Below are 16,521 nucleotides of genomic sequence, written 5' to 3' on the forward strand. Positions count from 1 at the left end.
ACATGTACATACACAAGTTTAGGCTATAGTTCCAGTAATAAAAATATTACAGTGCAACTAAGGACATATTATAATAAACAGAATGAGCAACTTACCTCATATAAGAACGAACGACTAGGAGTAGAAGACTCATTGAGAAGAACCATTCAATTCGGTTTCCTGTGTACTGCATGGCATAGAGTCTATGGTAGTCACATGACAAAAGAAGGAACAATACTATAGCCCTATTCGGACGGGACTAATTTTAAAGGGGGTCGTTAGAGAAATTCCTGTTTCACAGACGTACTTTGTCATTTTAATCCAGTCCGAATCTGCCATGTCTGTCTTTCTCTCACACGACCACTGTAAAAATCCCAGAGCAAATTACCAGACACTCCTACCTCCATAATAAACGCGGAGATGTTAGTCCCATCCGAATGCATACATGGAATGACAGACGTCATCTGAAAGAAATTCTAACTTAAACGTTGTTTGGAAAACTGGTCCTGTCCGAATAGGGCTTATGTATCACCCTGAACACCATCCGCACTGTGAAACATGGTGGTGGCAGCAGCATGTTGTGTGGATGCTTTTCCTCAGCAAGGACAGGGAAGCTGTTTAGAGTGAATATACCCAAATACAGGGCAATCTTAGAAAAAAAACTGTGAGATTCTGCAAAAGACTTGAGACTGGAGCAGAGATTTCACCTTCCAGCAGGACAACGACACTGAACATACAGCCAGAGCTACAATAGAGTGGTTCAGATCAAAGCATATTCCTGTGTTAGAATGGCCTAGTCAAAGTCCGCACCTAAATCCAGTTGTGAATCTGTGGCAAGACATGAAAATTGCTGTTCACAGACGCTCCCCATCCAATCTGACTGAACTTGAGCTACTTTGCAAAGAAGAATGGGCAAAGATTTCACTCATTAGATGTGCAAAGCTGGTAGAGACATACCCCGAAAGACTTGCAGCTGTAATTGCAGCGGTTCTACAAAGGACTAATTGACTCAGGGGGCTGAATACTAATGCAGACCACACTTTTCAGATATTTACTTGTAAAAATTTTTTAAAACCATTGGCATAAATACCATACAAGCTTATTTACCCACCAAACTAGTTATTAAGACAACGTGAACGCAGTTGCTAAAGGCATATTAACGTACATGTTCATGTGTCCGGACATTTTTTGTGAAGGTACTGCAATAAAAAAATATATTAAACGATGAACTACTTTTTAACTCTACTTCTTTTAGACACATGAAATTATTTCTAATGACTTAAGACAACATGTTCATGGTAACTCTTAATGAGTGAATAAACCGCATGAATCTTTTTGTTTTGTTGTGTGATGGAGTCATGCTGCCACCCGCCCTACACCAACACTTTCACACCTGTATGTAGCACCTGCAACTGACTCCGTTTGAAGTTACTGAATATGCGTAGGATGTAACCTTCACTGCCGTCTCTCCAGACATGGGAGCCGTCATCTACTCGCTATGCACTGCTCCGGAGACCACTATTTCTCATTATGTTCTGCCAATCAAATGTGTGCTCGCCTTTACCTGTTGAGCAGATCACAGCTTTTCATTACAGGACTTTGAATAATTATACTGTTAAATGTCATTCGGAAGTGCACAACCTGAGACAGACTCTGGCCAGTCTGCATTGTAAAGCCAAATGAAATTTTCTCCTAAACCCCAGGCTCATGTATGTTCTAACAAATTACAGGAAGTCATTTTTTGTTGTTGTTGTCGGAGTTTGGAACTTATTCACTGGAGTTCCAGTGTTTTATTATACAGACTATTGAATATGTATAAAAACTGTACCTCTTTCCAGTGTCAAGTATTACATACAGATTATACATTTTACAGCTTTGTAGTTCCGCAAGCGAAATTATGTCTACCGTAATGCTACAGCTGACAGTAATTAAGAAAAATGAACGTACAACAAAGCACCGACTTTTTGATTACATTTTGTGCTTTTACCATTCTTTTAATAGGACGAATTCACCACATGTGACTGTTTTAAGTCTACATGAAAAGCTTTCCTCAAAGACCCCCAGTGAAGCACGGTTTCTGTTGGCTTCTATTGCAGATTTAACTACACTGTGTTTCAAAGGGAGCAAAGATTAACAATCATGGGCTTTTAATGCGACAGAATTGCTCTGTATAATAAGTGGGAGACATCTCAATGGGACAGGACCTCGTGACCAGTTTGCCGCCACTGGCTTTCACATATGCAGCATTTAGTCCACTAAATCCCTGGTGCATTTTCTCCCTTGGCATGGTTTATTTGGCAAGGTAAGGTCACACCCAAATGTGGACCATAACAACTTGGTGGAAACTGTTTAAGGAAGGTGGTCTTGGTCATGTTAATGATGTCTAATTGCACATTAGAGTTGAGAGTCTAGATTGCTGTTTGAGTGGAGTGGGGTTCTCTTTGGGTTCTTAGGTCCCCTTGCATTGGCACTGACATCCCATGCAGGATATGTGTCTCATCATATACCTAGTGTTACATTTTTTTCTTATTTTAGCGTTCCCGTTGGGTTAGTGTTTTCCATGTTTGTTATTCCCATGCTGTTTAATTTCCAGCACTGTGTCCAGTGTTCCTGCCTCATTTGCAGGATTTCAATCACTCGAATGCCTACCAGAGTCACGTTATGGAAACATTTAGTCTACATCAATCTCAGCCTTTTCCATCATAACAGTCAAGGTTTGCAAAGCAGTAATTCTCCCACCTGCTTCTTATCATCAATTGGGAGCGCTTGAAACATGGATAATAAACAAGGAGCCAGACCTGATTGTAATAATAGGCATGCACTGTTGGGGGTTTAGTTTTTAAAAAATGGTTTCTGTATATGGTGGCTTGCCGAGTGCATGTGGGTGGCAGCAGCATTCTGCCGTGTTTAGCAGTTTTGGGGGGTTGAGAGGTAGCCAGGGGAAATTAGAATAGATGTGCTCATCACTGCACCTCCACTGCAGTAATGTCACACTCCTCTCTAGGCAATTAGTTAATCACGTTTTAATGTTAAGCCCATAGCAACAGATGAGAGCAGTCTCTTCTGCCAGGGTTAATGTGCTCATCACAGAGAGAGAGAGAGAGAAAGAGCAAGAGAGACAGAGAGACCAACCATAGTATGGATCAATTTGTCTCTGTAAAAATCGGCCAATCACGCGACTCTTAAAACCCAAAACCAAATCTATTTTTCTGCCTGTCTGGTGATGCAGTGCACGTGCAAATGACTGCAAGAAATATCCACTGCACTACTGGCGTTTTCCATAACCATACTTTTATTGCCCTGACCAAGTCGTTTATTGTAGCTGATTTTCCCCAAGGGATGTGATCTAAGTGACACACGCTCTTAGACTCCAGCAACCTGTTTTTTTTTTTTTTTTTTAATGCAGTACAAGAAAAGCAGTGATTGTCCATCCATTAATTTTAATGCATCCTCACTTCACTTACATTACTTTAAGGAGCTTTTGCCGATTTTAAAAGTGGAAGAAGTGCGTTACCATAGCTCTCATGTTTCCAAGGAAACAGATTGGGGCAGGTCGAACCAATTTCACATCCAGTAATTATTGCGAAAGCGGCGCACGGATGGAGTATTCGCCTGTGGAAGAACTGGGACAGGGGTGTGGCCTCATATCAGCTGCCCTTTTGGAAATAAGCACTGCCACTCCAACTAGATCGCAAAACAAATCTCGAAAAAAGGTCTTTCACTCCAATGCAATCCAGGTGGATTGATTGTATAGTTAAACGACTATTGGCATGTTGTAGGCATCTATAACCTAATTTCTTGGTTGAGCACATTGCATCATTAGATCAACACCATGAAACAGACAAAAGGAGTCTATTTTTGTATAAGAACTTATTTAATATTCAGATTGCATTTTTCTAACACATTTTTATAAAAAGCAAGTGATCACTGATATAACTGAAGTAATAATAATAAATTAACATAGACTTATAAAAGTCAGGCATTACTTATAAATTGTGATTCAACAACAACAACAACAACAATAATAATAATAATAATAATTATTATTATTATTATTATTATTATTAAAAAAAAACGAATTAAACTGGCCTGGACAAATTAGTTGGTATCCCTAGAAAACAATTTGACCACAGTGACAAGTTAAACTGAAGTGTGTGCAGTAATTATCATCACAGGTGTCTTCAATCTTGCAATCAGTTAGTCAGTCTGTTTAATTAGGGAAAAGTAGTCACTGTGCTGTTTGATATTCTGGTGTTTATCACACTGAACATGGACCAGAGAAAGCAAAGGAGAGAATTGTCTGAGGAGATCAGAGAGAAGATTATTGATGAGCATGTTACTGGTAAAGGCCCTCTCCAAGCAGCTTTATATTCCTGTGCTTGGAGCTGCAAAAATTAGTCAAAAGTTAAGGGACCTTGGGAGTGTATCTAACTTCCCTGGACATGGCCGCAGGAGGAAAATTCATGTCAGACTCAACAGATGGATATTATGAACAAAAGAGCCAAGGAAAGCTTCCACAGAAGTTCAAGGTGAACTTCAAGGTGAAGGTACATCAGTGTCTGAACAAACAACAGTCTGACGCTGTTTGAACAAAACTGGACTTAATGCGAGACGACCCAAGAGAACTCCACTGCTGAAAGCAAATCATTAAAAAAACAGACTGGAATTGCATATTGAAAAGCCACAGTGCTTCTGGGAGAATGTCAATTTGACAGATGAGACAAAACTGGAGCTTTTTGACAGGTCGTCTCAGCTGTGTGTTCAAAGATGCAAAAATTATGCTTTCAAAGAAACTGAACCTACTGTGAAAAATTCTGGTGGTATGTTAAGGTTCTCAAGACAATTTACTACACCTGGCACAATATATTATGAATATGTGAAGAAGTTCAATGACATCTCAAGATTATCAGGGCATTCTGGAGTTAATTGTACTTCTCATTCGCAGTTCATGAACAAAAATTTTGGACTCTTCTGAAGTGGCCTTCTATGAGGCCTTATCCAAATCCTACAGAACATCTGTGGAACAAGTTGTAACCTGGAGGCTGAATATGGCACGCTTGAAACCTGAAAACATCTGGATAAGACAGTTTGCTCACAATGAGTGGACCAGAATACCTGTTGACAGGTTACAAAGTCTCACTGTTTCAGTAAATCTCAATGGTTTCCCCATAAGGATATACAACAAAATATTAGGTCACGAGTCCCATCATTTTTATCCAGGCCAGTTTCATTTATGTTTTTTTTTATTATTCTGTTCAAGGCAGCATGGAGTCTTAGTAATTAACACTGTAACCTTGCACCTCTAGGTCTGGGTTTGTTTCCCACCTCGGGTCTGTGTGCATGTACTGTAGTTTGCATGTTCCCAAGCTTGGTGGGGACAAGCACATTAGGTTAACTGGTGTTTCCAAATTGTCTGAAGTTTGTGAATGTACATGTGAGTGTGTATGTGTGTGTGCCCTGCAATGGATTGGAACCTCATTTAGGGTGTACCCCGCCTTGTGCCCTAAGTCTCCCGGGATAGGCTCCAGGGCCCCCTGTATACAGGATAATGCGGTATAGACGATGAGTGAGTGAGTAAGTATTCTGTTCAATCACAATTCAAAAGCAATATTAGCAATTTCATTAGTTAATATTTATTAAAGTATTATTCATTATTTCTCTTGCTAGCTTCAAGTTATCTGAGTCACCAGTGAGGGTTTTTCTTTTTTTAATGAAAGAGTGCCAACAAATTCGTCCAGATTCTAGGACAGTGATGGATGAGTCCTGGAAAGTCAAACTGAACAGAAGGGAAGATCTGTAGTATGCATCAGCTAACGCCGACATCATTGTGACATGTTTACCCCAGTGGTTTCACTTGAATTCACTTCTCTGGACTCTCAGTCACTTCAGTTTCATGACACCACAAGTGTGAGTCACAAACTGCCGGAGAACTGAGGAAGCATCTCAGTTCTGGTGAAAGGTCTTCACGACTGAATAACAAGTCCAGTTACTTTGCTTACTAATTACAGTTTAAGATTAAATTAATGTGCTTGGTCTTTTCCAAATCAGAAACTGTCTAGGTTGAATAAACTTGTGCCAACTGTAGATTCCACAGATCCCTGTGCTTGGCAGATAAGAGCGGAACCCAACTGGCTCTGCTATAGTGCAGTTGTAACCCGTCTCAGTGAAAGGTGTAAAGTGATGCTTTTCTGCTCAGCATGAATTTACTGTACATAGTAGCTAAATGAATTGCAACTTAAACCAATCTGACCTTTCACCTTTGACCTTTATCATCAACAAGGTGATTTTGCCCAGTGAACTGCTGACTGGATCAGCTAATCAACCCCCAACCGCCCCCAAAAACCCAAACCATTCTGTATACATTCTGGAGACTGTTGTGTGAAAAATCCCAAGAGAACAGTTTCTGAAATGTATACATTAAAAAATGTATACAGTCACCCACAACCATGCCATCCATGGTCATAGAGACTAAGATCATACTGTATATTATTTTCTATTTTATAATTCAACATGAACATTGACATAAACTCTTTAATTATACCTGTACTCCTTCTGCATGACTGAATGATTGGATAATTATATCAATCAACAGGGACAGAGGTTCTGAAGTGTGTTTAGAGCATAAAAATACATTTAAAATAGTTGTTAACAGAAAAAATGTCAATGAAATATTTAAATTGATTGTGGTGTTATTTAAACCCGACTTTATAGTGTGCTTACTAATTGTCAGTAGTTACATTTACCCAGCAAAGCTTTCCTCTGTAATTATGATTAAATAATGTGCAAGGGGCATTCAAATCAAACCGAGACTTGTGATAAAATTTCTCATGAATGAAGGCATAAAATCAAAGACATTTACAGAAGACTTCAAAAATTGTGCGGTGATGAGACTCTTGGCCACAGTGAAACATTTGATGGTGCAGACGTTTTAAAGATGCCTGTAAATCCATGAATGATGATCTCAGCTACAGGGACTATCGTTCCCTTGAATATTTAACAAGTGGGAAGCCTGATCCTTGGAAAATCGACAGAGGACTTGTAACCAATTTGTGACAAATCTGTCTGTCGAAACTGTACACACAACCATTCACAAACACCACTTGCACATTACAGGAACTCAGCTGGGAGTTATTGCCACATCCTTCATACAGTCCTGACCTTGCTCCAAACCATTTCCACATCTTTGGGCCATTAAAAGAGTTCCTGGGAGGCCAGTGTTTCAGACATTGTTTCAGACATTCAGACATAATAAGGATAAGTGGGATAAGTGCATTAGTGTAGCAGGGGATTATATTGTAAAATAAATGTGGTTTTTAATCTTATAATTGTATTCTGATATTCTGCACATTCAAAAGTTGTGGTTTGACTTGAAAATCCCTCGTACATTAAAGCCTTTTTAATGTTTCTAGATCAAAGATAGATATTTAAATTACCAAAGATAGAAGTATCACTTCAATAAAAGTTTAGTAACTTTTCCATGAACCCACAGTAATGCAAATCCAAATAGTAGGGATTCTAAAACCATTTTGACACTTGATTACATCAGAAGTCTATTTCTTTTCATTCCACTCGGGTGTTTGTTCAGTCTCTTACTATTTCTAGACTAGACTACTGCCACCCATTTGTCCTCTGCAGCTGATCCAGAATGCTAGTTTTCAATCTTCCTAAGTTCTTCCACACCACACCACTATTCTGCTTCCTCCACTGGCTTCCTTTTATCTGTCTGTCTGTCTATCTTTCTATCCTTACCAATAAAAAGGTAGCAATTGTTCTGTGATCCACTTGCAGACAGTTTGATTCCTTTCAGCAGGTGTGCATATGTGCTGCAGCATTGTATTTTCTCGAATAAAACTCAACCCTTTAACTCAGTTGTTTTTCATCAACATAAAAATTAGATCCTTGTTTATTGGTATGTGAGGATGCCCTTTAAATCAAGCGAAATATTTAAAATAATTAAAATAATCTGAATGGTTTGGTAGAATGCTCTCGCTCTCTCTCTCTCTCTGTCTCTCTCTCTCTTTCTCACACACACACACACACACACACACTATATATATATATATATATATATATATATTCATTAATCTTCTTTACCACTTATCTTGTAGAAGGGGGGGCTGCCCTTTAGGTACAAGGGTGGCAACTGGCAATCCATCACACGGCACACACACAGACTGCAGACAATTTGGCCTAATCTGCATGTCTATGGACTGTGGGAGGAAACCGGTGAACCCGGGGGAACCCACCAAGCACAGACCCAGGATGCGCAAGGCCAAAGTGCTAACCACTTCATTTAGTCATTCATTCATCTTCTATAATGCTTATCTTGTGTACAGGGTTGTGAAGAACTGGAGCTTATTGGAGACTGGCGACTTAAGACTTATAGCCAGTGGTGTACACCCTATATATATATATATATATATATATATATATATATATCCATCCTTTCTCATCCCACACACACACTACCGCTCAAAAGTTTCGCACTTGCGAATAACTTTCTACATTCTACCACAATACTGGGGATTTCAAATCTATGAAATAACACATATGGAATTAGGTAATTATGTAACAACAACAGTCAATTGTTATTTTAAGACATGGAGGACAGCCTTTCTGTTCTTGCAAGAACAGTATTGTCAAGTGCATTTGAAAAAAAAAAACCATCAAGCACCATGAAACTGGCTTTCATGAAGACAGACTATACGAGGAAGGCAAGACCAAAACTTACATCTGCAAACAAGACAAGTGGTACCAATCCATAGTAGGGCGCACACATACACACATTCATTTACACACTTTGGACAATCTGGGAAGGCCAATTAACATAGCCTTCGGGAGGAAACCCAACAAGCACAGGGAGAAAATGCAAACTCTATGCACACAAACCCCGAAGTGGGAATCGAACCTGGAACATGGTGGTGCAAGGCGACAGCACTAAGATGTAAGATATAAATGTTATATTTTATATAGCTTTAAACTAGTTATTGTGATGTACAAGCCTTTTTAAACCCAAAACTCAAAAAAGTTTTTGATTTTTTTTCTTTTCTTTTTTCTCTGACTTTAGAGCTTCACTTGCATGTGCATTGTGTCTAATGCCTTGTTGTGATTGAGTACCTGCTGAGGTGAATTCCTCGCGTTTCTGGAGAGCTCGCGCGCACCCACGCGCTGCTCCGATTGGCTGCTCAGCGCGCGCGCTGTAGCCTGTGCAGAGATAAAAGGCGCGGAGCCGGCGCGCGGTGCGGCAGTTAGTCAGTGCGCCGGATAAACACGCCGCACACAGGCGCCGTGCATGGAGACAAGGACACGCGCACAGGCACCTGCGGTTCGTCATAGCTTAAACCAGACGCGGCAGTAGTTCGCAGTAAGTTACCTGTAGCTGCTCAACAGGTAGGATTTTAGATTACATGCAGAGAGATCAGAGCTGCAACAATCGTGCATGCAAACACAATGATAGAGTAATAATAACTTCAGAAGAAGCATTTAATCATGCATAACTTATAAAAAGTGCATGGTCTATTTTGTGCAATATACTGTAAATGTAAATATACTGTAATTGTTTTGTACATGTAAAAACTATTAGTTTCTGTTAGTTTTCGACAGTATATTTTTAAAAACGGTTAAGTACTGTAGATTAAACCTTTTTGCACTATTTCTGAGAGACATTTGCTGCTGCCATGGTAAATATAAATGGTAAAAAAAAAAAGTTGATAATGGTTAATAAGAAGAGAATAAGTATGAAGGCTATGCCCAATATCTAATATTGCTGTTTATGTAGAAATATCAGAATAATAGAAAATGTTAGGGTTTGTCTCACAGACTGGATCCTGGAGACACTTTTATTGGTTTAAATGAAATAAAATAACCTAAAGCCATTTATTTTAAAAGGTAGATAATGCCAAAATACCAGCAGAGGCACAAAAATTAACTGCTGCATGGACATTTATCTGACGGTCTGTTTACCAGGAACCTTTTTTTTTTTTTTTTTTGTAATGCCGTAGATAGTATTATCATGTTATTTCATTTCCCATTCGAACCCTTGTCATGCCTCCAAGAACCTTTCTGTATGAAACAATTAACAATTAATCAAATAAATAAATAAATCATACTTTCAAAAACCAAAGCCTTAAAAATTTCTTAGCAATTAACCATAACACTTTCTTCAAGAGCTTAAATAAATAACAAAATGAGGATAGATTAATAGGTTAATAGATTGACTCTTGAAAGCAAAAATATTTCTGCATGCCTAGTGATTTTCTCGACATTTAAATATTTAAAAGTGTCTCCGGAAAGCTTTTACCTTTCCATACAACAGATGATCATCTTAAAAAGTGCAACAGTAGTTACCTGCTTGATATCCATCTTCTAATTATTTGTGCTTGCAAATCATAAAGACATAATGCATAAAATGTTAAAATATCTTCTGTAAACAAACAAAATAAAAAAAGGAAAAATGTGTGGTATAAAAGCATGTTAGATATCCGTCATTGTAACACTTATTATACTGTAAGAGAAATTCTCATGCACTGCAACAAGTGCGTCCTACATCCCTCGTGGATGTTACCATACAAAATTCACAACAAAACCATTTACTTTCCACCAGTTTCCGAGCTTCTGAATAGATCTCAGGAGTGTGGGAGTAACTGGAGCTAGTTTGTGTTAGTATATAACAACATGCCAAAGTAAATAACAGAGTAGGTGTCAGATGGACTTGCTGTTGTTGGACAGTGTGTTTGAGATACTTCAATGTGAAAGAATTGTGTAAGTACTGTACTAACCAATCAATGCAATCATCATCTTCATGACTGAATTTTATGCTATTTCCCTTGTGTGCTTATGCAGGGTTTGTTTTCTGCCCATCACTCCTTCTCAAGAGAATATGTGGCTCCTTGAGAAGATCCGTGGCTCCGTTGAAGGGAACGTGCTCCGTCATCGCGACTCGGGGGACAACCAGTCCAAAGGGCCGACCCACAGCAATGTCCTCACGCCTGATAAGATCCCCGACTTCTTTATCCCACCCAAGCTTGTGTGCTGTCCAGCAGAGGCCGATACTCCAGAGATGAAGCCCAAGAATGGGCTGCACCCATCCGCATCTGAGCAGACCATCTGCTGCAAGACGCCTCAGGGTGGCTCACGCAGTCCGCGCCTCATCTGCAAACTCACTGGGGACACCAAGAACCTGCTTAAGGTTGCTAACCGCCACATTATTCAGATCGAGAGTGCTGATGACTTAGCAGCAGGCGATGTTGGCGATCTCACTACCAACGCTGACCCTCAGTCCCAAACAGCCATGTCCTTGCCCTATGTACCCAAAGCACAGACTTCTTATGGCTTTACAACGTTGATGGAGAGCCCTCACACTCGGCGCAAGGAGTCACTTTTTCACAGCGACCCCACCAGTCCGCTTACATCCCCAAATACTCAGCGCAAGACGCAGAGCAACAGCAACCACCTCAACCCTGGTGACTGCAATACCTCACATTCCAACCCATATCGGTATTTTAGTGGAGGCGAGAGCGACACATGCTCCTCAGCGGAGTCATCGCCGTTCAGCTCACCCTTGCTTTCAAGGTCAGCCTCGCTTCTCAGAATGTTCACCCATGAGACCCAGGCCAAAGTGTCGCGTGCTAAGCGTTCATTTGCCCGCCACAGCTCTCTTTCAACAGACGACTGCAGCTCAGTGGAGAACAGCCCAAACATCCCACGGCGCTTCAGATGTCCACCATCACCTGCATTCGGAGGCCGCAAAGCAGGTGCCACTGTTGAACGCCTCACCCAACACACCGTCAAACTGCACAAAGGGGGGACGCTGCGTATGTGCACAGACTACGACACAGAGGCAGCGCGGCTCCGGGTGCGCGTGCTTGCTGCTGAAGACCTTTATGACAGACAGGTCGATTTAAAGAGCATCAACTGCTGTGTGGCTCTCTACCTAAACCCGGGCAAGCTTCAGAAGCAGAGAAGCAACATCATCAAAAACAGCCGCAATCCTGTCTTCAATGAGGATTTCTTCTTTGATTCCTTGCCTGCTGCACAGGTCAAGAACCTGGCGATAAAGATGAAGGTGGTAAACAAAGGCACCAGTCTCAAACGGGACACGCTGCTTGGGGAGAGGGAGGTGCCCCTTAAAGATCTGTTACCTGGCTTTTAGGGCCATGTACAAAAGACTCCATGGAAAAGGAACTACAGTCTGCCTGGACTTAATCCAGAGTAAACAAAGTGTTCACTATAGTGTTGTTTTTTTCCTTCTTCTTGCTGCAAAAGGTGACCTTTCCAGTTTAAAGACTGAGAGAGTGTTATTGACAAGAGTTCTGTTTGTGCACATTTTCTGTGTGTATGTATGTGTGCACAGGGTGTGTCAGTATTTGTACTGTACATAAAACTCGCTGTAAGTGTCCTTTCAAAAGTGTGTGTGTGTGTGGTTCACTTTGGCAACCCAGGTCTGTAGAAGCCAGCTAACATCTGAACAGCTGGTGATACAGCTGCTCTGCACTGTGCACATGTACAAAGTGGCTTTGAAGTGCCACAATGGCAAATGCAAATGCATGCCTCATATCTGGTTTGAAGTTTTAAATGTGTAAGCGTGACAAAGACTTTTGTATTGCCTATCAACGTACTGCCAGCCTTCCCATGTATGCCTTTTTTCCTTCAACCTTATCACTGAAGCATGTGAGTGATCTTCTTGTTGAATGCTTCTTCTGTATAAGCCCTTTGGCTCTTTGTTATAATACTGATTATTTTCACTGAATTATTTTTGTGGGACGAAATGCACCCTCCAGCCTTACAACCGAGACAAGCTGCACGTGTCGACTGATACATCGCCAAAAACAGGAAGCTATTAATTAGACTAGCTGTACAACACTAAACACCTGCTGCTGTATATAACCGCATATCCATGTTGTACATGTGTATGATGGACCTACAGTATCCTTGAGTATTTGCACAAATGTCTTGGCATGTTCGTTGAAGTTTCTATATACAGCTGAGACAAACTTGCACAGATAAATGCATACGCTTTTTTTTCGTACCACTTGACGAACACACTGGCTGTAAAAGAACCGTTAACGGTTACCGGTTGTATAAAACGGTGTCGATATTTATGTTACTGTTTTATGGAGTTGGGATTTATACTTTTTTCAGTCGAGCCACTTATAATTCCTTATTATAAATCATCCTAATAGCATCAGTGTAATGGGCCAAAAATGCCCACAGGTCCTTTGTAAGCTTTTTTATTTTTCATTTACAGGGCCTTGAGAGCTCTGTAATCTAATTAGCATTTAGAAGTCTCTGCTGTATAGGACAAATGAAAGCTAAGGCCAATGTTGCTAGACTTCATGGTCATCCAGTAGAGAATAGCACTTCTGGGCTGTTTACTTGTTTATTTACTCTTTCTTAAATCGAAAACCCACAAATAATTTTAACTTGTGTATTATAACTGCAATGAGTGTCTTTGGTGCTAGAGGTGTTGAAGAAAGAGATAGAGAGAAAGAGAGAGAGAGAAGTCATTCACTCTTAGCCTGTATTTTACATAAAGCTCAATAATTACACTCTATAGAATGTTGAGCGACCAGACCGTTTAAAATCCATTTCCTTGGTTTTCTGCTGAAACAATTCTTGCATTGATGGAACGAATCATACATGTCTAACTCTATTTTGAGCACTCATTTGCAAGAGTCAAATTGCAGGCATTAGATTCCCTATTAGCTTTACCTCAATGACAGTGCCTGCGATTCTCTATATGAACAGTAGAAGTACAATTACACGAGGGGGAATGACTTCTGACTGCTTGAAATCTCTCAAATTAAAACAGCTGAAAGAAGGCCCTGAGCTCTGATGGAAGTGAAAGGACTCAGTGAGGACATTCGATTGATATTCATTTCAGTATCCGTGTTTCTGTAGATGAGATTAAACTGTCTGGCGCTTGTGTTTAGAGCCGAATATAAAATATGAAGTGCCTATCCACTGAACTTGATGCCTGTCCTTCTGTCTGTCAAGACGTAGACCTCTGTGTGCGAACTTCGTCCTCCCTTATTACAGTGTGCAGATGCATTATCGAGACTACCTTTATTTACCAATAGACGTACTGTAATATTGTAGCTCTGAGTTATATCGTGTGCGTGTTTCTATATTTTCTGACCCTGAAGGTGGATATTGTTGGTTTTGAGTGCATGTATTCATCATTGTGGGCTTTTCTTATTTATTACACCAAGCCGAGATTCCAACAGTAATTTTTTTTTCTTTGTCCAGCTCTTCTTTTTTCTTCGTGAAACTGTTTCCCTTTTACTGCTCCTTTTCAATTTCACTTTGGTCATCCAAATCCAAAGTGAAACATGCTATTGACCTGTCTATTTTGGTGCCTCATTCAATAAAAGTTGTGTAGATGGTGAAAATTTCTCGCCCCCCATTTTTTTCACCTACGCACTCTAAAAAGTATTCATGTATTGCAACAGTATTCGTATCCACTGATGTAGACATTTAAAACACTTTCAAAAACTGATATTAAGAGTAAGCATGGCTTATTGTAAATTCAGTTAATGTGATTTACTGTGCATATTATGTAAACGAATTTTTGAAATTTGTGTATATAAGTCAAATTTCGGTCAATAAGTAAAGTTAAATGCATATTGTGTTTTATACACATAAAATCATAACTGGTGAATATTCATTATTACTACAGGATATCCAGCAGCTAACACTCCATTTTACTGCCTTTGAAGTAAAATTCCATACTGAAACACCTTTAATACAGAATATTAAAATATGAGCTGTGTATAGTAATTCACTCATTGACCGCAAAGGCTTAACTACACCCAGAAACATTAAAAAAGTTTTAATGAAGTAGCAGTGTTCAGGTCAAACCGGGACTTTTGATTGAACACAGATATGAGAGTAAAAATTACCTTTATTTCTTCATACAATTCCCTGTTACACTAAAAGACACCGGAGCCATGATTAAGCTGCGTGCTTCATGTCTGAAATGCTGGCCTCCCAGGAACTCCTTAATTAGCGAAATGTGAAATCGTGTGAACCAAGGTCAGGACTGTAGGAGGATGTGGCATTAACTCCCTTCCAAGTTCCTGTAATGTGCAGTTGGTGTGTGCCTGAAGTGCTGTGCTTGAAATCTCCTGTAAATGTCAATTGGTTTTACACCTTCATTCATGAGAAAATCACAAGTCCCAGTTCGACTTGAACACGCCTCGTACGATGCCGCTATTGACAGCATTAACATAAAATTTAAAGTTGGTCTGTTTGAGCAGAGAGTGTGAGGGTGAGGCAGTGAGACAGCTGTATAGATTAAAGGACTAATTAAGTGCTGCTGCAACACTATCTTCATAGATGAAGCAAGAAAAAACTCCCACTGTTCAAAGCCATTAACCAAGCTTAGACTGACCGAAAGGCAGATGAAAGCAGTGTGAACTAAAGACATAAGATTTCATTACAAAATAAATTAGTATGCAAATTGTCCATGGTGGATTTTTCCGTTTAAAATGTAGTACATGGTATGAATAAGGTTTCAATTAAAATGTAAGAAAGCAAAAGACTAAAACTGGTGCTAGCTACAGTATAATGGACATAAATTTCACAATTAAATACATTAATGCTAATTGTTAATGCTACCTTTAAAACTATTTTATTGTTATTATTCAATGGACAATGTAACGTCAAGGATACTAAATCTGTTTGTTAGATTGATTAATTGGCACATACATAAATTATTGGCTAATAATATATTATTCATCACTGTTTTTAGGTGCAAGTATATAAACAGTATCTGAAGTTAATTTTGGCTGGATGTCCCCAGCATGCTCTTGTGCCAAACAGTGGCTAGCTAACTACGTGGCTAGGTCAACAACTCATCAACTAATTAAGACAGACTAAATGAACCACAGCACAGATGTCTCACTCCCACTCACAGACTTATCACATGCATGTGTTTCATTACAGATCAAAATAGCACTTGGCAACACACAGAGATGAAAACAACACATTTTAGCTCATGTGTCCAGGTGCAGCCCTGACTAGCATCCTCCTGTCAGATGACTAGCAAAGATCCTGCTTCTCATAAATATCATAGAGACAGGTCACGATATATGAAAATGCTCCGGTTTCTAGTGTATTATTTTTCCCAACAGCACCTAAAAGGTGCTATTGTTTTTTTTTTTAAATAGATACAACACAACTCAAAATTTACCTCAGCATCCTAGCTCTTCTACTGTATATACATAAAAGAAAGGTTTAGTCTGTATATTGGTCAGAATGGCTTTTTCTGTCTGTATGTCACACAAAACTGGCTGAACAGAATTTAATTAAACTTTGCCAGTACTTAAGTATTTGCCTGTAGTTAATAAAATCAAAATATTGAGTAGAACTAAGGTTTAGAGTAGTTATGTGCCAGTTGGATTTAGCGCCTAAAATGTATTTCAGTCTGCCTGGTCTGGTCTAGAGTGCCAACTACAGAGATTATGTCACAGCATCACACAAAACTAGCTTAAAGAATTAAATGAAACTTTTGCAGCGCTTACAGGAGATATCTGCCCGATG

At 39.6% G+C, this 16,521-nt stretch overlaps 1 protein-coding gene across 1 annotated transcript; it reads left to right on the top strand.

The window, feature by feature from the left end:
• The first annotated feature begins 10,827 nt into the window (after positions 1-10,827).
• LOC128513137 (C2 calcium-dependent domain-containing protein 4C) lies at positions 10,828-14,359 on the top strand. The gene has a single exon (XM_053486791.1). The coding sequence runs from the start codon at positions 10,859-10,861 to the stop codon at positions 12,128-12,130; it is 1,272 nt and encodes a 423-aa protein (XP_053342766.1). The 5' UTR covers positions 10,828-10,858; the 3' UTR covers positions 12,131-14,359.
• Positions 14,360-16,521: the final 2,162 nt, after the last annotated feature.

The sequence above is a fragment of the Clarias gariepinus genome, chromosome 25 (assembly GCF_024256425.1).
Source record: "Clarias gariepinus isolate MV-2021 ecotype Netherlands chromosome 25, CGAR_prim_01v2, whole genome shotgun sequence".
In the NCBI taxonomy this organism is placed as follows: Eukaryota; Metazoa; Chordata; class Actinopteri; order Siluriformes; family Clariidae; genus Clarias; species Clarias gariepinus.